The sequence below is a fragment of the Sinohyriopsis cumingii genome, chromosome 18 (genome assembly GCF_028554795.1).
Source record: "Sinohyriopsis cumingii isolate HCF-2022 chromosome 18, ASM2855479v2, whole genome shotgun sequence".
In the NCBI taxonomy this organism is placed as follows: domain Eukaryota; kingdom Metazoa; phylum Mollusca; class Bivalvia; order Unionida; family Unionidae; genus Sinohyriopsis; species Sinohyriopsis cumingii.
The window spans coordinates 9,730,013-9,754,394 of record NC_142978.1 but is presented as its reverse complement, the minus strand read 5'-3'; the positions used below and the strand labels follow the sequence as shown (position 1 = coordinate 9,754,394).

General features: G+C 35.6%; 1 protein-coding gene across 4 annotated transcripts in view; it reads right to left on the bottom strand.

Annotated features, from left to right (window-relative positions):
* LOC149776051 (vigilin-like) overlaps window positions 1-24,382 on the bottom strand; it is a 95,750-nt gene that overhangs the window by 21,482 nt on the left and 49,886 nt on the right. For all 4 annotated transcript variants that reach the window (XM_089940874.1, XM_089940871.1, XM_089940872.1 and 1 more), the window contains exons 9-14: window positions 17,067-17,145; window positions 16,307-16,446; window positions 12,080-12,136; window positions 9,272-9,329; window positions 3,146-3,229; window positions 1,018-1,089 (exon numbers count right to left, since the gene is read on the bottom strand). In XM_089940874.1, coding sequence (XP_089797000.1) covers window positions 1,018-1,089; window positions 3,146-3,229; window positions 9,272-9,329; window positions 12,080-12,136; window positions 16,307-16,446; window positions 17,067-17,145 — 490 coding nt within the window. The remainder of the gene's footprint in view (window positions 1-1,017; window positions 1,090-3,145; window positions 3,230-9,271; window positions 9,330-12,079; window positions 12,137-16,306; window positions 16,447-17,066; window positions 17,146-24,382) is intronic.

Here is a 24,382-nt window from a genome sequence, read left to right as displayed (position 1 = left end):
GGATGAGAATGTGGCTTCCAGAACATAAGTTTCACTAAAAATTGACCTTGAACTCAAATATCAGTAAACAACCTATATAAAACTTACAAACATGACCACAATCAGTTAGTTACCAAACCCTCAATCCTACATTGTGGACAAAGGTCAAACATTAAAAATACATTACATCAAGCCCTTTTTTCAACTTGAACATTTTATTGCCGGTAAAAGATCAGCTGATTGGGTTGTCCAGCATAAATGGGTGTTTCCGAATGTAGTGCTGCATAGATTAATGTAAATGTACCAATAAGAAATAAAGTATTTCGATTTAAATAGAATCAAGGAATTACAAAACAACATTATAATTCATTTTGGACTGTACGTTTCTCTAGAATTACTATCATGGATACAATGAGATTGGTTGGAGAGAACAAGTACTACAACCATTCACATTATTCCGTTGCCAGTTTTCTTGATCGCGCATACGTGTTTAAAATCAGCTAGTTATACTCATTGTGTGAGAGACTGTGTTATTATTATGTCATTTACCTTTGGAACATTTTCAGTTCTAAAGGGCATTTATTTCTGAGTACATTTGTTGCTGAGTACATTTATTACTGAGTATATTTATTTCTGAGTACATTTATTACTGACTACATTTGTACTGAGTACATTTATTACTGAGTACGTTTATTACTGAGCACATTTATTTCTGAGTACATTTGTTAATAGTCACATATTAATAACAAATGTGGTAAAGATATTTGCAATGAGAGATTCTAGAGGAATGTAATAGGAAGTGGAAAAGTATACTTGAAATTATTTACAATGGGGTTAAGTGATAAAAGAACATTAGTTTTCTTGATTAATGTTATGTTGGTTTGATGATTTTATTTTGTTGTTGTTGTTTTAGTGACACTAATAACACATTCTACTGGCCATATCACGCCGAAAGGGTACGATACAAAATATTGCCTGAACTGAAATGAAATCCTGAAAGCAATGAAACATGTTACATATATATCTAAAATACTTTACTCTTTTGGCGCCCTATCTTCATCTTTGTGGATAGTCTCCTGCCACAAAAGTCGCATTCATGGTGGCTGAAATCTGTTAAATAGAAAAAAAGCTCTCACAGGCTCTCTGGGAACAATGATGTCTCATAACACAATTCCTTACCATTTCAGACAATGCAATATACTGTGGAAGTAATGACGTACGATGACATAATTTTGTCCCGAGTGAAATTGATTCCCACACATAAGAATTCAAACTGTTTTGACATTTTGAATGAACATAGTGATATAAACATAAACAGAATGTGTACAATTCTGCTTCCTTAAAACAAAAGGGCGAAAAGATTACATCATTATATTAAATCTCTGAGTCCTGCACAGTGCCACCACATTTATGGACTTAAACTGGTATCAACGAGCTTGGTTTTGATGTCTTTTGTAAGGGTTTTGACCAATAAACTTTAACCTACAGAAAATAACTGCCTCTCCTTTTCTTATGAAAACTGCACACTATTGCGACATATAAAACAATCGATTTTGAGACATTTAGGTTTCTTTTGTATACTTGGAGGATAAACTGAAGTTTTAGACAAAAAACCCTTACTGAATGGTGAAGCATAATAATAATTCCTTCATCAAAGGAATTACGGACTTCAGTGATTTTTTTCAATAAAGCGACCGTTCACTCATATCATAGCATTAAAGCAGATCAAGAGCCAGAAAAATATGATATTGACACAGAACGGACTGATCGTTGGATCCGAGGAATAACATCCGTCCTTTGGTGAAGTGCATGCATTTCTTATGTATATATCACAGGCAATACAAGGTATCATAAACTGCATGACAGTGAGATATGCTAGGTTTTCTTTAATAATATGTACTATATATTTTTTATATCATATATTACTATGTATCTTACATCTTTATATCCTGATCATACTTACACTTCGTGCTTGGTAATCTAACGTGAACTAGTTTGTTATTCGCAGTAAGTGAGACAAAAGAAAAAATTGCATAGGTGTGTTGCTTTGACAAATACAATACTTTTAAAGGCAGTTCCTAATTAGTTGAAAGAACTATTCTCTATGAAATGCATGTAAAATATTAAGTTGGTCAGTTATGGAAGGGAATTGCTATCAAAGTGAAGAATAATCTCCGTATCGCTGACAGCACATATAGCAGATTTAAAAAATTACATTTTAGTGTCAATAATTTTCTTTCCACGAAAAACTAAATTCATATCATTTTCCATGTTCTGACACTTTATGTACTTAATTTTGTTTCCTAAATCAATAAAGTCAAGACTGTTCACAGTGGCTCCAGACGAGAATCTAACAAATTAATGCTCAGGCAATATGTATACTGGATAACAATACACATCGCTGAGAAAAGGAGAGTCATGGATCTTTTATTAAGACTTGCAAATTAACATACAAAAACGAAACGATATCTGAAACAGAAGATACCAGACTAACTGGAACGGTAAGATAACAGTTTACATCAAACGACTGACAATCTGTATTAAGTGAATTTGAAGAAAATAAAGTTTCCTAATGACTTATAGGTACATTCAGATTTCGCAGTCCCAACTTTACAAGTGGATTCTACAGAAGCTTTGCCTGGCGGATAAGGGGTCACATGAAACGAAGATATATATATATATATATATATATATATATATATATATATAGAGAGAGAGAGAGAGAGAGAGAGAGAGAGAGAGAGAGAGAGAGAGAGAGACATATCAATAAGAACATTTCGTTCTGTCCTCAGAGAACAGGGAATGATATACGTGCTTTTAACTCTGTACATTTTCAAATCATCAGCCTCTAGTCGACCAGTCCACATTCCATCACGACTAAGCACACATCACCAAAATATATAATAATATATATTATAATACTAATTACTAGTTAGTACCCTATTCTGTCCCTCATATCGCCATACACCTATCTTTCCGGTGATTATCTTGCAAACCCAGTTCTCACAGGGCCTGAAATCTGCTAAACAAAGATGATTGTATAGTGTTCTCTAGGAACATAACTTTTCATGGCGATACGACATAAAAATTACCTGACATAAAAGGAAACAATTAAAATTATGAAATGAAAAATGCAAGCTATGGAAATAATATATTTTGTTCTTACCTTTATGTTGTTTCTTATGTTGCTCCATTCCCCTCTTTGTAGAGTATTTCTTGTCACAGACATTGCACTCAGAGGGTTGGGGATCTGTTAAAGGCAAAGACGAAATGACAGTGTTCTTCCAGAACATAATCTGTTAATTTTTCTAATGATTAAATATGATTTTATAATGTAAATTAACAATATAAACTCGTTTCGTTCACGGTTGGTGCATAATGATATTTTCCACATTGAAAATTGTTTAATAAAAGGCAACAATTCATAACGTTACTACATACAGCACATTATTGAGTTCAACTAGTTTGATGCTATTTATTCCTTTCTTTAGGGTATTAACTGGTTGAAAATTCTACTCACTCATGCAGTGGCAAAGCCGAGGGTTTACCATCTTCTTTAGTCCATGAGCTGTCTTCTCTGCATCATTTATATTATAAAACAAATATACTGGACAAATATGTTTCACCGAGAATAATGTCACACTCATATCAGTAATAATAAATAACCTCGCTATCTCTCGATTCAAAGAATTCCGAAAAGGCAAAAGCAATTTTTTTTTAACCATCTATATGCCATATAGACAAAGGCAAGAAACTTGTATCAATTACGGGGGCCCCGAGTGACCTAATGTGTCTAAAGCGCTCACCGTTATAGATTATTCTCATCGCACCTTTGTCTGCTTGGGTTTAGTCTCGGGGTCGGCCAATGTGGGTATATAAGAAAGTTTGCCAGTAGCTTCTCGTGGGCAGGTGGTTCATTCCTGAATTTTCCTGGGTTCTTCCTCCACCATTTATGCTGGCCGCCATGTATAGCCTATCTTGTGGTGAAAATGGCGTTAATTCATACAACATTAACGACAACAACTTAGCCATTACTTTCACTTCCTACTGCTACTTAATAACCTATCAACACGTTATCTACCAGTTTATAGATTTGTGGCACATCAACTGGGATGCACACTTCGCGGGGTAATGTGTGTGACAGGTGTTTCTTTTTTAGATTTATTTTTGGTAAGTTTTCTTTCAGAAACATAGTTTAATAAAGTAATTGCTTTCACCATTGAATCCAATCCTGATCACATTAACATTAGGAGAACATGCATTGCTGATCATACTACGACTACTTTAGGTACTCTTTACATGACAATGACATCATCTCCAAACTGAAAGATGAATCAATCTTGAACAGGATGACAAAACATCATGGATGCTGTAGAAATAAGGGGGAAAAGTTGGTACTCATCTTTCAAGTCCACACAAGCCTTTACATTATATCTCTGGCTCGTATATGACAGTGCGTTGTGCTCAGAGATTGGCAATACTGTATAAATTTCATCCATAACCGATTTAAAACTTAACTCGATAAGCTCCAAGATTAGGTCTGAGTACACCAATTTAATGAGATTATTCCTCATGCACTGTGGAATGGTCTTTCTAACCAACATATGCCGTGAATAACTAGCCAGCCAGTTGCATTGTCAGCCGGCAAGCGATATTACTTGTTACAAAACGGCTAGAAGAGAAGTCTAACGGTGTGATAGACGGCCAGCTGGATTGTCGGTTTTGGATACCAGATGGATGGCAAGCACTTCAGCTGATTTGACAGTGCCTAGATGAAATGTGTAGTGTAACTGATGGACCGACACCACAGATCCAAATATACCTTACGTCACACTAATGCAAGTCGGTACGTGTCATGGCTCACCAATGTCGAAGACCTTTGGTTAATAGTCAACAGGTACGTACGGTTGTCAAGATTGCTGGATGGTCTGCTCAGAACGCGAATAGACAGAATGTATGGTTAAGCAGACAGAACAACTCCACGGGTCCCGTTGTAAGTCCGCATGCATTAGAATTGCATACTGGTATGCAGGACTCCTTACTGATCTGGTGGTTAGTCAAAAGTTAAAGATATTCGGTAGACGAAATTTCTGGACAATCGGCTCACAATGTTCCCTTGATGGGATGTGCAGCTTATATGATTGGCCATGTAAACCGGTATATTGCATGAATCGACAGTGCGACAGACTTTCGGTTGCTGTTCAATTGAAGCAGTCGACCATCTGGACTGACTTGTGGGTATCAGAAATAGCAGCATTCAGCATGAAAGGAGGCACTATGGATTGTCGCAATGTATAAATACCAATATTTTTTACCACCATTCTTGAACCTGAAGGGAGACTGGCCTGCCAAGGAAAGGAGAACACTCTCCCTTTACATTCAGGTCACTATTTGAGGTGGTATCGTTTTCTATCCACCAACGTTTTTCCATGTTTTTCAGATAATCATAGATTAAATCCCTTCAGGTCACATGCACGCATACATTGTAATTAGAAGTCAATGAACTCTTTGTGCAATTGAGACATGTTCACTGATATCAGCACATAATATCATCATTGTTTAATCTGAAATGACAAGAATAACCAAACTATATCAGTATTAACATCCCCCGAAACTGATCACATGTAACAATCACAATACGATACGAACACCCTGTGAAAGAGTCGTATATCATAGGTGTGCTTTCGGACATAAAATCTTGTACTTCGAAAATTCAGTCATAATAATTAATCTAAAACACAAAGAATGATGAAAATATCGAAAAACTAAATGTACAATCCAAAAGTTCTCACTATATTAAATACACTGGTCTACAGCGAACAAAACGCTTCCGAAATAAATGTATTCAAACTTTACTAATTATGGGTCACTGAGACCGACGATGGTTCTTAAAATTGTTGATTGACTCTAGTTTGAACGATATGATACTGGGTCAGTATATACATCGCTTGACTTGGGAATGGCGGAGGATATGTGAATTATAAAGGGAACGGATCTCAATTTAAACCAATAATGACTCAAATACAGCTTTTACTGGATTTATGAATAAACATATGACTGGGTTTGGCCAGTACTTGCATTTTTGGCCACAAGAAAAGAATGATGCAATTTGAAGCTAGTATTGCGTCAGACTTAATATGAATTGCATCACGTTATTCCAGGAAGCCATGGATGATGCAATCATAACTAAGATTACATCACTCCGCTAAACAGATTACCCTATATCAGCTCTAGACATCACACAGTGTGGTGCTGTCTTATTTATCAGTGTTTGATTTTGCAATGGCACACATTTGTGTTTAGCCAAACTGAGCAGATATATGTTGTACTTGTGTGAATAATACAGATAACGTCTGCTATGTTTGTGGTGAATACACTTCTGCATACCAAAAGCGTAGTATAATCAACACGGTTAACAGAACCTCTAACCTTTATTTTGGCTGCATAATTGGAGATCAGGGCCAGAGGTGGGCCTCACGCACATGCTGAAACACTTGTGCCACAAACTTTCGCCAGTGGTTGAACAGGAGTTAGAGACAGCCAACAGATCGCATCATCAATTGTTATTTCTGCATGGTGCCTCTTGTTGGAAAAGGTATGTTAAAGAGGAAAAACGGACTGTGCATTATTCTCTGCAAAAGGGATAGTCGTGTGAGAGAGATTGGTCAATCCGACAGTCATTGGAACCTTGGAGGAAAAGTGTTCAGCATCCACCACTTGTTGAATTTAGGAAGATTTTGTTACCACCCACGACGATCAATTTAACCAGGACAAAAATGCAAGAAACCCTATCAGGGCAAATAGAACCCATCAGTGCTTGCAGACTATTGCTGGACAGTGTCAAGACATGATCCGTTGATGAATACAAGAGACAAGGCAAGAAGCGCCAAGTAGACCCTGAATAAAGACTAAACTATGTACTTATATATACATAATAGTTTTTTTTGCCTTTTGTTTCATAATAAATTTTATTTATATCACCATTTGGTGTTTTTTGAAGTGTTATATAAATAGGACAAGTGAAATATTATCATGTAAAGCAACCATAAACACATGAAAACGCCTAGGTTTACAATTTATGATCAAAACTCTACTATCTACACAATATACATAGACGTAAGATCTAATAACTTAAATATCCTTTAAACGGTAGCCAGTCAGTTATTTAATTGTCATATTTGAATTCAGCATGTCAAAATCTAAAATAAATGGCACATTTTTTTCTTTGAAGTCGACGATTTATAAAAATTGTAAACCATTGTAAGCAATTATAAGAATCACTTTGTGCAAAATGGGCACAGTTCATGCGACAAGTGTACTTGTTGACTTTAAATCTAGCATTTGACACATTAAGTCATTATTCATATAAACTAAAACAAAAACATGAAACTTTGGGAAAAGTTACAAGTTTAAAAGTTCTGATTGCCGTTGATGGGGACATATGTGTTCATTGTGTAAACCACAATATGGCCTACAGTGTTTGTCGGATAGCTTCACATGCGTATCGCTAAAGAAACATGAATAAAGTTCAGTCATCTTTTTTTTATTCATTTCTCACGTTCAAACGATACATTTCAAGACCGACGGTTTACGACTATCAATCAAATCGCTTGCGCTTGAATCTTCTTAGCCTTCTGCTGAGGCCTCGCACTGTGAGAAGTTATAAAACAACTATCGTTGCAAGCCACTGGGGATAATCTGTTATGCTTCTTTATCACCCGAGCTCACCTATGCAGCTATGTCCTTGTTTCTCGTAAATCACAGTGAAATGTTCTAGCCATTTTGATCCAATATGATCTTCAAGCAGTTTGAATGATCTTATCAGAGTTTATCATCCATGCACAGTCACTTAGCGGTCAATCCAAACAAGTATTTTCAATGATGTGTAGGATTTTTTTACATTATGTTTACATAGAAGTATTTTTGTTTTTACTCGTGAAACACGGGAACACCTTATTACTGGCAACAATAGGTGATAAGGAACATAGCTGATTAACGCCCGTGGCCTGCAACGCTGCGAAATAACAGATATTGAAGACAACTAATTTTCTTCTATTTGCAGACTTTATGTTGAACTAGATAAAAGATACAATACATTTTCTCAGAAGCTGAATTGCAAGGACAAATATGATAGCCACTGTTGTGTCAAAGACTTTGCATTATTATTGCTTTTACGAAAAACATTATTTTCCTTGATATGTTTTTCATTATTAGACAGGAGACCAATCCTACTACTACAACTAATTCTACAACTGATCCTTCTACAACAGCTGCTACCAATAATAATAATACACAATGATAAGAGAAAAGAGTAATTAACGTAAGAAGAACAACAATGATGCTCATGAAAAATTGGTATTTCTAACATATCTTTAAATTTCCATCCGTATATATTCTGCTATAGAACTTACGGCACAAATCTGCAATACAATGATTTTGTAAACAACAAAGGTAATACTATTACACCTGCTACTGCAATGATGACAGCAACAAACCTTCTTCATTTGATCTCTGTATTCTCGTTTCTATGAACTTTACATTTCTTGAAAAGACATAAAGTGCAGTTTTTTCTCACTCAACCAATGCAAAATATACAGTAAATCCCGAACAAGAACTGCCTTCATAGACCAGTAAAAAGTGATCATATTTGCTCTCAGCTATTAATAAGATACTATTTTGTATTTTGTTTCATTTTTGCAATTCAGCTTAATTTACTTCATCACCATCGGTGTGCAAAATCCTTTTTGGGATGTTATGGCCGTGAGTAGAGTGTCCGAATCGTAAATCCTTCAATTGAAAATAAAAATCTTGTGTGTTCAGCGTCCTTGCAAAATCCAATCCCATTTCGGATTCATCTTGTTACAGTTGGTAGTAGAAGTAGTAGTAGTAGTAATAGTAGTAGTATTTTGTGCCCTATAAATTCTCCTATACGGCATTGTCAATAGTTGAAATGTATACGTAAGGGCCATTATGGGGACATATTTATCCGTATAGCATCGGGTATGATATTGACGTAGTTTTCTCCGACCCATCCCATCCCAATTTAGAAGTTAGATATGCCAGGGTGTGATGTCAGAGCGCATTTGCCTCGGTAGACACAAGACTGCATTGCAAGAACTGTTCAAGCTTCCAGTCTGAATAAATCAAGGCAACTCGTGACCATTCATGCAGCCTGCCAGCGCTTACGTTGTTTACCAACCAAGAAGAATGCTTACGTGAAGCGACACAGAAGGAATTAATATGATAGAGATAAGGTGAATATGTACTAAACTGGCAAAGTATTTTTACGTACCGCTCTCATTTGGACGTTTTCCAGTTACAATGCTTATTTCATCGGTTTCACTGGTTGACTGAAATAAACTAAAATCGTAGATACAAGGTGGCTAAATATTGATACTTTTGAGAAGAAAAAACTGTTTCTCAGCCGAGCAAATAGTATGAATCGGATTGTATAATTTCAAAATGGCTCCCGATATTTTGTATGACGTTATGGTCAAAGAGCAAATCCACATACCACTGATGTATAGATGTGGTCATCAAACAATTCAATATGTTGCAGAGAAGTTCACTTCAACATATATCACCGATAAGAGAGAAAGATAAATAATTATATTATTAATTAGATTAGCAAAAACAGCATGAAGTAGAAAATCTGCTTAGGAACATTTATATATTGTGAGTAAATAGATTTGTATGACAAATATTATTCCTTTCTACATTGATTATCCCTTTCTCATACAACGTAATATAGTCATCGATTGTATGATTACACAAATTTAATGAGTACAAGAGTTGTCTCTATTTAATTTTCAAAATATCCATGAAATTTTGGATTGTTAAATTTATTGAAATATTGCTAATGCGAAGACTTGGCAACGAGAAAAAAAAATGTCACAACTTGCACAGGCTTAAAAGCTTTGTGAATAATAATAATAATAATAATAATGATAGTAATAATAATAATAATGATATATTGTTTCAAGATGGTAAGAGTTAGTGGTTTAAAAAAATTATTTCCCTGCTGGACTGCTGTCATGTCACATAAATCAATCATGAAAGCTCTACAACTATTATACATGGATTATTATTGCAAACAATTGATGTGTCTAGACATACACACGGAAGGATGTAAGTAAGAGTTAGTCTGGATGTGATGTCGAAGTCTCGACTAACTTTAAGATAGGTCGAGCTATTCTGCCGACGAAATAAGATAAGGGTACACATAGCAGAAAAAACATGAAAGAGAGAGAGAGAGAGATATATCTTGTCAAAAACCTGAATGACAGTATTTCGAAAAGTAAGCTAGAACTGTGTGACATTGTTGATCTGTCTGCTCTCTAACTGAAATGCCATATTACCACATACCTTTCATAGGATGAGTCTGTCTGCTCTCTAACTGAGATGCCATATTACCTTTCACATGATGAGTCTGTCTGCTCTCTAACTGAAATGCCATATTGCCACATACCTTTCACAGGATGAGTCTGTCTGCTCTCTAACTGAAATGCCATATTACTACATACCTTTCACAGGATGAGTCTGTCTGCTCTCTCAAAACATTTCAATTTTAAAGTACACCAACCGAAATGCCGTATTTTATTTGCCTGATTCCTATTTTGGTATAAAAGTTCATCTAAGTAGTATTTTTATAAGAGGCGTTTGTTAACGGGGTAGGAGAAATGGGCATTACTTAGCAGCCTACAAAACATAAAAACGTTTATATTATATTTTTCATTGGAATACAGTTAAATTTCAAACACATATTCCAAAATATTAATATTCATATAAATTGGATCTTCCTTGTAACATCTCTTAGGACTTAACTGAATCAAGAATATAAACCTTCTCCGCTAAATGTAGATACGATACTTTTTGTCACTTTTTGCCTAAGTCTGCCATAATTTCATTGGCCCATTTATCGCAGATTTCAGATATATCGGCAAAACACGTTTCATATGGTGACTGGCTCCTTGTTACATTTTTGAAGGTTCTGATGAATGCCTGTACTTGAATGCATTTATCGCACGTGCCTCGTGCCACACACGAACTAGGAATGTAAATTCCAGTTTCTTGAGAACATAGTAAAAAGAGATAAAATACACGAGATGCAACTTTTTTTCTTCTATTCATTATTCAATATTTCTTTAAGTTCAATATCATACAAAATTCATTATCATACCCATCAGGCCTAGAATATTATTATAGTTTATGTTGCAGTTTTGAATGCACCAACTGTGTAAAATACAATTTAAATGCAAAACTTGAACATAATTAACATTGCTTTCATAAAGTTCAATACATAATTTTACCACTGATGATGAAACGGACAATAATGTAAAATTATGTGGAATGTAATATGTATCCCTCACCACTGTCAAGCAAGTCTAAAACAAAAGAAAGAACATCTTCTCTCTCTCTCTCTCTCTCTCTCTCTCTCTCTCCAATGTATAATTATATGTATGAGCTTTAATTGCTTGATTCTAGCATGGCCTACGTCATCGTGTGGTCTTGGAATTAATAATTTATCACTCTGCGTTAATTGACATAAGGGTCGAGACTTTCATGTATATTGCGACCTTATATGACATCATCTACAATGCCACATTCGTTATTTAAATGCGCAATCTACTGGGAAGTAAACATTGTTTCTTTTATAATTTGCTGACATAAACAGATAGAAAGCATTATAGTAAGTAATGTATCCAAGTTATTTTTGTCACTGGTAGAAGTATACTGTGTGTTTGTTTAATTTCATGTGAATTCATTTCTGGAGTTGTGATACATTCATTTACAGACTGTTGAAATTTCCTGCTGCTTCCACATACGTATAGTTGCTAGTAGGGTCTTTTAATTTCCAACTTGTAACTACAAAATCTACCGAAATTGGTAACCAATTGGTAACCAATTAAATCTAACAAAATTAAGAGCATATTATTAAAACCTAATGTTGCAAATATCATAGCGTGGTGAGCAAGTGCAATATGGAAACCGAACGATGACGAGCAGACTTAGATGGATATGAGGCGTGAACTTTCTTTCTGCAATCATACAACAATGAAAAAGTCAATAACATTTGCCTTTTGCTAGTGATAGCGATTACCTCAGAATTGCTGGTTTCACTTGGAAAATCTATTGTTGTCTCTGTCTCTTCGCGGATCTATGGAAAAAGGTTATATTATAAATAAGACGTATTGCGCCGTTTCCCTAACGTTCAGTTACAACGGTTGCAAAAGAAAACGATCATTTCCAATGGTAGCATAATAAACGTAACAGAGGCAGATAAAGCAGAGATCAACAACAACAACAAACTGATGTTTTTGTCCGCTTTTTTACACAAAACGGGGGAAATCTCCTTTGGCAAAATTCTGAATTTAAGATTGATGTAAACAGCAGTATCTATTTAGAACAATCATACACTGGAGAAAGAGCCGAAAATCTTACCAAGGTTATGAAGAGCCACGTTAATCTCTTTAGACTGCAGCATCGTATGTTTGTTGTACTTTATCAACGTATAAAGATGTACTTAGACTAGATACAACCCGTACACATTCTCCAACTTTTGAATTTCAAATGTAATTCGATACATTTTCAAACAGTAACAAAAACCTTAAGAAACGTTGTTACATATTGAATCTATAAGATCCACATCTCTGGTGGAGACCTACATTCAATAAGTGAACTGAGACAACACTAGACGAGTCCACGGTAAGTTTCTCAAAGTTTGTCTTTTGTTTGTTTGTTTTAAATGCTTGGTTTAATTTGTAAGAAATCCTGACCCCTTGCCATTATAACTGATCATGCAGTCGCACTGGGGACGTACTTTCCCTGCAATGTGAGCCTAACATTTTACCACGGAGCACTAACTCTAACAATGTTGCCACAAATATATGGTATAGTTGAGAAAAGGTGAGTATGGCTTGGTACATGCCATTTTTCTCTGATTTTAGTTTTGTTTGAACATTCTGTAGTTGCTGCCCTCTTGGTTGAACTCGAATGCCATGAACCAATATTTTCCACATTATCGTGGAATGGTTCCTTTTGGTGGAGGGCGTGAGGTGTTTACAATTCGAGAATATTATAAGTGTTTCAAAAAAATGTTAGGCGTGTCATGGAACTGAAAATACTTTACTTAAAAACCCTGCACGAAAGGAAAACATATTTAAAAGAAAGATGTACAAATTTCTGTAGAAAAAACAAATACTGGCAGAATCACGATTTAGTAATAAACCTTGAAAGTAGATTTGTTTCTTTCAGTTATTTCTGCTAACAAACTCTCTCATTGGTACATTTTAGAAACTTCCTGGGATGTGCAAATTTTCCCGTTTATACTCATGGCTGTATATACTATGTCATTTCGTATGTACAAATTATATTTAATAAATAATTTTCAGATCAAAATTCACCAGAGGTCTGAAATAGGAACTTTTATGGCAACTTATTTTTCTCCAAGAATACTTGCCCAATTACATTGAATCACTTCTACTAACTTTGGAATTCAACCTTGCCTTAGGCTTGGAAACGTCTAACAATCTATAATTTGTATACCCAAAGGGAATAGTTCTTACATATTACCGCCCCATACCAAGCTAGGTAATACATCGTACTCCAAATACAGCAATTTTAAACCATCTGAGACTAGGTAAGTGAATTCCAGGATGCTAGGAGTGATTTAAAGCAATGTGATTGTGTAAGTATTCTTGGAGAAACATGATGTACAATGTCTTGTCTCCATTAAACACATTACCCAATCTAAACAACGTTAGCAGAATAGGTAATTGGAGGAGAACATGAAAAGCACATAGTAGTGTCAATTAACTCTCAATTTCACCGATGAAACTTTTCCAGAGAAGGCTGACACCACTGGATATGTTTATATAGGAAATACACAGTGATTTCCCTCTCTTGACCTGATTACAAGGAAAACGTTCTAAACTGAATCTAGCTGATTGATGGAACCGAAGACTGCAGTTGTCCAGAACGGCATGGTCTGTTGACCGTCTGGGCAGCAACCAGAGGACCAGCGAAATTCAACCATGTTTAGCGATGCCATGCCACGCAAATAGAAAGTTGAATTATTGCCTCTCTCGAATGATTGAAGGAAGAGAGGTGTCGTAAGATTCGTTTTTGTTCTTAGTTCTGAAATCTGTCAGCGTCATTAAAACCACTGAAAAATCGGAACAGACCTATAGCATATCTTGTGCGATAGATGCTTCAGTGGCACAGTGTTTAGAGGCTCAAACGTATTAAAAATCATGCCATGTCGAAACCCACGACAGATTCCACTTTGGGAACAGGGGCGGAGAGTGAAGTCGTGTTAGGTGACAGTTGGACATAAAGTCCGACTGATGTTTATAATGAAAAATATCAAGCCTCCTATGATACCTGATTGTATCAAAGATCATTGACCGCTATCACTTGATATTTATCTTTGCTATTTGTTTGCCCTCAAAGATGAAACAAAATCGATCATAAAGCTGACCAATCAAGACAGAATGTGGTGTGTGATGTCATTAGTAAGACGCAACTTACAAGCAATAAGTAATTCGCACCTCATATACATTCTGAGTGGAGGGCAGTCTAGATTTTCGCCGTTACAAATCCATTTGCAAAAGCTTTCTTCAGCTCTAGTATAATACATTATATGCGTTCCAGAGGATTTAAACTAGCTTTTCATGGGTTAGAGATTCTATAAACAGATGAATACAATGTTGTGAAGAGTCAAGAACTGACATTACATTCGCATATATTATCCATCCAAAGGTTCTATTGAATCAAAGAAAGTTGTACATAATTTGAATAATTTGAGAAATGAAAAGCTCAGAATAGTGTCTCGTCCAACTTGATCCATGTTAAATGAGGCTGTCAGAACGTTAGCTCTAGGGTAATTGACATCCATTTTAATAGCATGTGATATGCGACGGACAGCATCCAACGCATTATTGTTTTCTGCCTTCTCACCCAAACGATATAGCGAACGAGAGGCCAAATTCAAGACAGTGGAATAAAAACCGCATTCTTTACAAGTTGGTAGTGGCATTCAAAAACCTATCAACCTTAAAACAAAGAGGGGAAAATATAATGATGGAAGTGAAATCGTTTTCAAGGGTTTACAAAATCGTTTGATAGATGATAGTGTAGGACCCGAATGACTACGAAAGAAGTTGGCAGGAAGCTGCTTAGTAGAAAAGAAGGCTTTGCCATTATCTCGGTTGCTGATTTTCGATTTTATCAATTTTCAAACATCGGCATAAACTTGGTAAGGATGGATGCACTTAATCTTACTCCTCTATAATATACACTATCGTAAACGGTGGTGGGGACATTCCGTAGAAAGCATATTTCGAAATAATTCATTTATGGTACCTTTGTAGCTTCATTCAGTCATTTATATGGCAGGATTTGAATTCAGATGCGATTCTAACTATGAATGGTCGTCGAATTGAGTACCAACGTATTCGTTAGCCTATGTTTTGGAGTACAAGAAGTTATTCATTGTCTTATAACCCCCTATCGAGAAAGCTGCAAAAAGGCACTGTGGTAATAAAGCGCCGGCCTGGCGTGGCCGGCTGAGACTATACGAACGGCTGGGTGGAAACAGGCAGCCCATTTGCCTGGATAGGCCCTTCAGCACGCTGCAATAATTTAATGTGAATGGTTTAGCTTGGTTATGCAAAAGGCAGGTCCGAAATTAAACGATTCTCTTGTAATTTTGTTCTTCTTTTAAAATATTTTTTTTAAATCTTGCACTCTGAACCTGATAAAGTCTCAAATATAGACATTGAGAATGGTCCTGCTAAATGAATGTGGTGTCGAGCTCTATCGAAATGGCCTCAACCATGTGTTTAATAAAATATGTGCGATAGCAAGCGGAAGTATTAAAATATGTGCTTGCAAAATATATTTCTTTAAACATGGGGACCAAAACCATGATTGGTAAATTCAGGCAATCAAACACATATACAAATGATTTCATTGAAGCAAATTTGCTGTGAATAGCTATTTTGCTTATGATGTACTAAAGACACACACTGCTCTTACAGATCACTCGCGCATCGCATATCTGTCCGCATGACTCTCGGCTTACCTAACATAGGTATTTGAGAAAGCTTGCCAGTAGCTTCTCATTGATTGGTGGTTATTAAAGGGGTCTTTCCAGATTCTTTCTCCGCCATCTAAGGTATATCATATGCTGAACAATTGCGTGAAACCAACCAATACAAAACCAAACCTAATAACATACAATTTGTACACTGAAGCCGTTGCAAGCAGAAACATCATAACTATGTCTCATTGTCTACTAGCAGACTTCTGCACTTATTGAACATACCATACTTGCTACCATTTCCATGATCCACTGCTTTGCCCTTTCAAGTCCTGTTCGGTTTCCTTCAATGCGGATAATTGAGCTCTTATCTTCTTCAGTGGGGATAAGAATCACCACACCAGTCTCATTCCTGATCATTCTAACTGAGTAAAGAAATGAAAGTAATAGCCAAGTCTTGCGGCCTTCTTCACTTATCCGTATACATTTCAACAATGTCTAGAAATGTTGTTCATTCCTACTACTTTTGTCTCCTCAGACATTGTGAACTTGAATTTGATCGTTTAAACCTAGCAATGACTTCACCAGACACTGATAGGAATTGCTTCAAAGGGGATGTTACTCGTGAAACATCTATCCAATATTGATAGAACGCTTGCAGTATATGCGTGGCCAACAATTATCATAGATATTAATTACCTAGGAACTGCAGCGAAAATTATGCACAAATGTAGAAATATAGTAATAAGCAAAGAGATGGACATAATGACTAATGGTTTATCATTTAATACATAATGACCAGGGCAAGAAGACAATAAACCCATAACCATCAGCTATCGCGCACTACTTAACATGTAACCTTGAATTGCTCTCTGAAAACCGTCAGGTTTGATGGGTGTGACAGTGCCGATTCACATGAGACTTTACTTTTGGAAAGTGCGTTATGAAATCAGCGCAGAATGATGCTAACATAATTTGTAGTCAACATTTTAGCAAATGATGTTATTCAATCAACAAAATGGAACAAGCTACATTTAATACTTACTTGTAGCACCAGCTGCTCCGATGATTCGCCCGTAATATTTCCGTTCAATCTCAAGTTCTGCGAAATCAATGCGACTTCTCTGAAAATAAAATGTACATAACTTTCCACATGTTTTCATTCTATAAATTAAATACTTATGATCATCTAGAAAATAAAAACCGAGAGTCGCACATATCCTGACCTGTTTCGTGTTTTTTTCAAGAAATTGGATCAGTATTGGCATGATTTGACTAAACCACTGTCTTCTACAGTTTACTTACCCACTGAAATAATCAGACTCACTGATACGATAGTTTAGGTAAGAAAGTAAATGTAAAATTCCATTTTATAGTCTGAATCAATAAAAGAATCAAAATACATAATGGGAGAGCTGATATTTGTTTCATAAATTATTAAATCAATGACTCGATGGCTCGTTACCACTATTATCATCTACTGTCGCAAGAATTTCATAGTGGGAATTTAGTTCTTCATGCGCAAGTAACCAAGCCTCTGTACAAATTATTGTAGATATAACAGTTTATATTCTTCCTCCATGTTTGCCACTTTGGAAACAAAATGCAGCAATACTCTTTGACCATTAGCTGAAACATTGTGCCCAAGCTAACATTATCAGTGTCACAGAATAATGCAAGAAATAACTTTGTTTTGCCTTAGAACGATTTGACTATCTTTCGTTGTACATGCATACAACGTTACCTAGGTGAATAATTGTTTTTCCAGGTAAGCGACTGTACAGCAGATATTTCGTCGAAAATTACTTGCGACGGGAGACATTAAAACCACAATATGTACGGATATTTTACCCTGACTATTACTCACTCTCCTATGGATTTAAGGTAGATTCCATTTCTAACCGACACTGGTCGTTTTGGATCTTGTCAAGGAGTGAAAGTTCTCCATTGTGTTCTACAGCCATAGGGGTAAGTGTTAAATTTATATTTTATTTGATATGTGAAGCTTATTCGGGTTTTAAAGTCATATCGTGTAATGATGCAATTACTACTACGCAGATATGAAACGTTGTGAACTTGTGAATTACAAGTTACTATTAGAGTTTAATTTATTAGCATATATCTAAAGAATTATAAGAACTCATTATTATGACCAGTTTGGTTTTATTGTAGCTGTTCAGGGCTGTGTAGAGCTGTCTGAACTTATTTAGTACTGTTTAGAGCTGACTGAAGAAGTGTATGGCTGACGGTAGCTGTTTAGTGCTGCGTGCTGTCTATACATATGTGCATACGTGTGTCTTTACATGTGGTGGAGTCACGAATGTAGACGTAGCCAATACAAGGGTGCTGTATGATGTCTATATGTATGTGCATACGTATGTCTGTACATGTGGTGGATCCGTGAAGGATGTGAGTGACCGATAAGTGTGGGCCAACCCAAGGACTCTGAAACTGTGGTTAATCAGTTTATGAATCATACAACTGTACAATTGTCAAGAGGCATATGCTTGTTCCAACTGATGTTTCAGTTGAGTACATTTTCAATTTCATTAGATTATTTTGAATCTTATTTACATATAGGAGATTATGTGAAATCTCGCTTACATTGCATAGTATAGGAGATTATGTGAATCTCACTTACAGTGCACATTATTACTTGAAACTTATTTGAATTTCTTAAGATTATTGGAATATTAATCGTATTCCATACGTGAGATTATGTAAATCTCTCTAGCATTGCAGTTCATGAGAATATTTGAATCTTACTTTCATACGTAAGATTACATGAATCATATTTTCGTTTATCAATTTGTGAATGTTTATGTAGAGTGATTGGATCAATTGTATGTTGAGAGCGTGAGAGAATCATTGTATTTGTAATATATATATATATATATATATATATATATATATATATATATATATATATATATATATATATATATATGATGTGATTTTTAACGTAGCTTTAACAATTTTTCAGTCATATCGCTACGATGTCTGCATTGTGGCAGTTTATAGTGATGTCTAGCACTGGGGCATCATGCCGCAGACATGTAGCATGATGTCCCACCCAGTCACATTATCCTGACACCGGGCCGACCAGTCCTAACACTAACCTCTTAATGCTGAGCGCCAGGCGAGGCAGCTGTTAGTACCATTTGGTAAGTCTTTGGTATGACTCGGCCGGGGATCGAACTCACGATCTCCCGCATCCGAGGCGGACACTCTAACCACTAGGTATATATATATATATATATATATATATATATATATATATATATATATATATATATATATATATATATATATATATTCATTTTATAAATTTACATCGTCCATCACATTGTGTCTGCGTTATTCGTTTAGTCCAAAACCCACTGTAAAACTCATTTGATGCTTCTATGAGTGCATTTTACTCAGCAAGTCTGCGATGTGCTGGATTAATTTGAAAATCGACCATAATATTGTTTTATCTAAAAATTTTATTGTATGTTTGTACACCCCAGGGTTAACACCGAATGGCCTTTTGAACACCAGTGATGGATACAGGCCATTGACGCGAGGGAACTGAGTAAAATAAAACCAGCAATGCATATCCTTCCAACATAATCATCTTTGAAATATACGCGAAGAAGGTTATTGCGAAAAGATTTCATCGTTCATATAAACTATAATCTTTAAAGAAAGGAGTAATAATATTTCTGTTTAGAAAGGTAGCTTTTCCTTGTTTAAGTAGTGGGTGGTGGGTGTTAAGCTAGTTTTAAATATGTAATATGTAATAATAGGACGACTCTATTGCATTTCATACCTTTTCTGGGATCTAAATACCCTCACCCTGGCTCATAATTTCATCCTCCTATTAAAATTTCGAGAAAATCTAGAACGAAAATAACACAGACCCAGTGCAACTTCCAAAAATGCCAATTCTGGATTTCAAAGTATCGCGGGATGAGGAGAAGGCTCGTATTATATAATTAAAATTAGTTTCCCCCTACCAAGAAGCTACATGTTAAAAGCAGGTTTTTAATACCAGTCACTGTTGCCTTGCTTAATTTGCCATTTTCGAAGGAGTCTGGTGACCTAAATTAAATATTGACATAAAATGGAAATTCCATCATCATTAGAATGTCCACTAATGTAAGCTGTCAGCATTTTTGATTTGGCAACGTTTTGTGTAATGAACATGGGCCCAAGGAAAACATGCCATTGTTCTAGTGCGATAAAGACAGAAGGTAAATGGAGAAGAAAGTAGCATGTGATCACTAAATTGAAACTCTTACAAAATCCACGAGTGCCGAATGATTAAGACAGGTCTATAAAGCACCACTATCCCTAAATTCATGGGCTTTATTTCTTATGAACGGACGAACTCAACAACCGACCTGGAATTGCTGAGATTCTAGATATCAATAAAGCCCTTAACAAATACGAGTAAAACTCGTCCGACCCGATCTTCCCACTTTTGAGGCAGCCAAATAGAATTTAAAATGACTATCTTTGCAGATAGGTCAATCTGGATCATGCCCAGCACGGATTCCACTTAAACCGATGATCTTCATAGTATGTGGTTGTATCGAAGGAATGCAAACAAAGCTAGATTGACAAAGGAGAAAAACGGACTCATAATTACTGCTGAACCTCAAGTTACCTTTTCTAAAATGCAAGGCATGATGTTCACTCCTTCACACAGAAAACAAGGAGACAAGGAAAAGAGTGATAGGGACAAGGGTTTCAAAAGAAGCTTTATCCAATGGTTCATATGGGATTTTTGACAAAACTCGCAAAAAGCATGAGAGGTCCTACCTAGGAATTCATATGCAGGCTAATTCTCAGAATTCATTATAAGTTCAGTAATATGAGTATTTGAGCAAATGGCTGGATCCTTAATGAACTTGAGCGTGTTAGGCAAGGTTGCACTACAACCTTTAATGGGAGAACGTTTGCCACTACCCCCTGAGGGACAGCTAGGATTAATTCGTTTGCAAACAATTATTCAATTTGGATCGTAGAGGCGGGACTTTGTCTCCCACTTCTAGATCATCTCGGGGCAATAACTGCTCCAACCCTTCATACATGTGACTGAACCACAACAAACCAGTACATTTACAAATTTTGATCAGTAGCCTGGCTTCTAAACTAGTTGTTATTATTATCGATATAATTTTGCATGTTTTAAAGGTGCTTGATAACAAAATGATTGCATCTTTTGCATACTAAAAAAGCAATATACAACAAGTTGTGTAAAATTCAGCTAGTGAATACATGAAAACAAAGTGAAGATTTCATAGGAACATACAGTATTGCGAAGAAAGTTACAGTATTGCAAATTACATCCCTAATAGTCCAAAAAGATCTGTCACCAGTCCTAATGAATAACGTTTTAATTAAATTCCAGTGATGTTCGAATAAGATTCACCGCTGAAGGTGGTGATGTGCCACTTGTTTTTAATGTATTAAGTACCAAAGCCCTGAATTGTGATGATGTGCTACCAGCATTCCAATTAATCAAAATTGTATAATTACTGATATCCTTGTCAGAAATCACTATAATTCTGTCCAAAAATATTATTTAGCAGTACTTTGTATATCCGTTAAACAAAATATTTGAACAAAAATATTTTACCTAAATAAAATGCTGAATAGAACCATAAAATTGATTACTGATTTAGATGTTATTGTGGGAATAAGTAATTTCTCAAACTAACAAGATTATAAACTCCTCTCCTTCGCCAAGGTCACAATTAGCATTTGCCGAAAATACTCTTTGATTTAATGGTATTTTTCATATAGAATATTTCAAGTTGTTTACAAGATCAAATCAGATAATAAAATACCAAAGTCATAATAGGAATGTAACAAACTTCAGGTAGGCAAGGTATTTTTATGTTGAATGCTAATGTCCTACACACAGACCCAAATAAATATGTTTACTCTATTGATAAAGGTCCTACTATTTAACCCACACTCCTAGTGAAACGTTTATTATGTATTATTTTGTTACAAATTAAAATCAATATCGGTGGTTTTAATCAAGTACAACATGAATTTGATTTGAACACTTACACATAATATTTTAGCATTAAGAAAAAGTAACAAACAGAAATTAAATATACATAATATGCCAGACTATATATTATTTTCATATAATAATAAAATATCATGTTTTAAAAACGAATCAGATTCTGATACAAAGTGATACAATAATTTTTAATATTATCAGTATTTTGTCCATGACATTAAAGTGACGAGTTTTGTATCTCAAAGTTTAGTGCAAAGCTTTTGTTGGAAAAATCACAAGCAATGTTAGTTTCTTTCACTATTGAAATTTATAGTAACTACAAGGTCTCAGTTTATCAAGTTGCTTGGATTCGATTTCCCTTGTACTACTTTGTATTTGTAACCAACGGAGAATGGCAATCACAAAAAAACACTGCCTACAAAGGTGTTCAATGTTAGGTTTTCCTGTGACTGGGCTTTGCTACTCCAAGCTAAGATTTCGCAGAGGAAGCAGTTTCTGAGTGGACTTGAAATGTATTCTTGAGGCTTATATTTCTTTGCCGTTTGTTTTATTATTTAGCGTTTAGTATTCATGTTTTGGTTTCTTGACTTGAAGACAAATACTTGAGCTGCCCTTCACTATTCCGCTAAAGGCATATTAAACAACACTAATGAAGAAAACAATAACAAAACGTACTTAAGTGCTGCAGAACATTTTGGGTCAATTTCTCTTTTTTATCTCACATACAGTAGGAAAATGTTTAATCCAATACTTGAAAGCCATCACATACTACCTTTGATCTATTTATTGCTTGTAACACTTCAGACAATTTCCTAGATTTGGCCAGATTAAAAGAATAAGATAATTAATTAACAGATGGTTGCATGCATATATTAACATCCTTAATCAGATTATTGAAGCTCAAACTGATGATTGAATCGACCAGTGACCGCTACTCAAGAACTGACGAACCTAATACCGGTTGACCATCACTGAGCTAGTCGCTTTGAGATTATTAACCGTATCTGGACGGTCGTGGTCGACACAATTTCAATACTTTATTGTACAACACCATTTTAAAACCACAATGTTATTGCCCCCACAATAAATATCAAATTAGTTAATTCCTTCAAAACATGGATTACAAATTAGTTACACAATTCCAAAAGGTTTGTAATTTTGAAGATGCTTACGTAAAGAGTGAGTGCAATGCTGAGCTTGTTTTGTTTTTGGGGATATGGATCATTCTAACATTTACTAAAAGATGTGGTGACATGATGCATACAAGTGAGCATGTGAGAAGAACAAACGTCAAGGTGCATATATGTTGTACACAACTTGCAATATACCCACTGCTATAATGTGGAAAATTAAAACAAAGGTTGCTCTCAAGGACTAATATTTTACGACCTAAACGTTTTTCTGGAAACAAAGACAACTCAGTTTCTTCTGTGCATTAACTATTTTGAATTGCCAAGCATTGAACCAATCTCTTATAAACTATAGAAAGTCCAAGATACCACATTTCGTAACAAACTTTGTGTTACATGTCAAAAGAACGATGTTCACAAGATAACTAAGTGAACTACAGAATTACCTCTCTTGGCATTTCATTTATATCCTGTTGCTTTAAATTCTGGTTAACCACACTGCACCATTTTCATTTTGGGGAACCACTATGCACAGAGTAAAATGTTTAAATAAAAACCCATCCTCGGTATGACCATAGGTCTAAGAAGATCTAATGAGCATTTATAAAAAGATTTTCAACATGATTCTATTCTTTATAATCTTTTCAACATCATAAGAAGTCATTTGGTGAAACCTCAATGTGCGCAAGTTTATACAATTAATTGTGATGGCAGCGATTAAAAGGTACCGGCAGCTATAAATATACAAACATCATTAAATGATTACTTAATGAACGGATAAGTAGCTAGTGTGATTTTGTCTGAAGAGCACTCTAGGGCCCATTAAGATAATCTACATAGGTAAAGTGTCTCTAGTGGAAGTTCCCATTCGGTGTAATTAAGAAACACAAGTTATTACAAATTTCAGCCATGATTGTTGTTGTTGATCTAGGGTTTAACGCCATTTTTCAGCACAAGATAGGCTATACATGGCGGCCAGTATAACTGGTGGAGGAAGAACCCTGGAAAACCCAGGGAAGAACCACCGACCCACGAGAAGCTACTGGCAGGCTTTCCCACGTACCCACGCTAGTCGAGCCTTGGACTCGAACCCACGCAGACAGAGGTGAGATGGCAGTGATCCGGAACGGTGAGCGCTTTAGACCACTCGGCCACTCGGGGCCCCAATTTTAGCCATGAAAGAAAATGTCACATTTATTAACGATTATT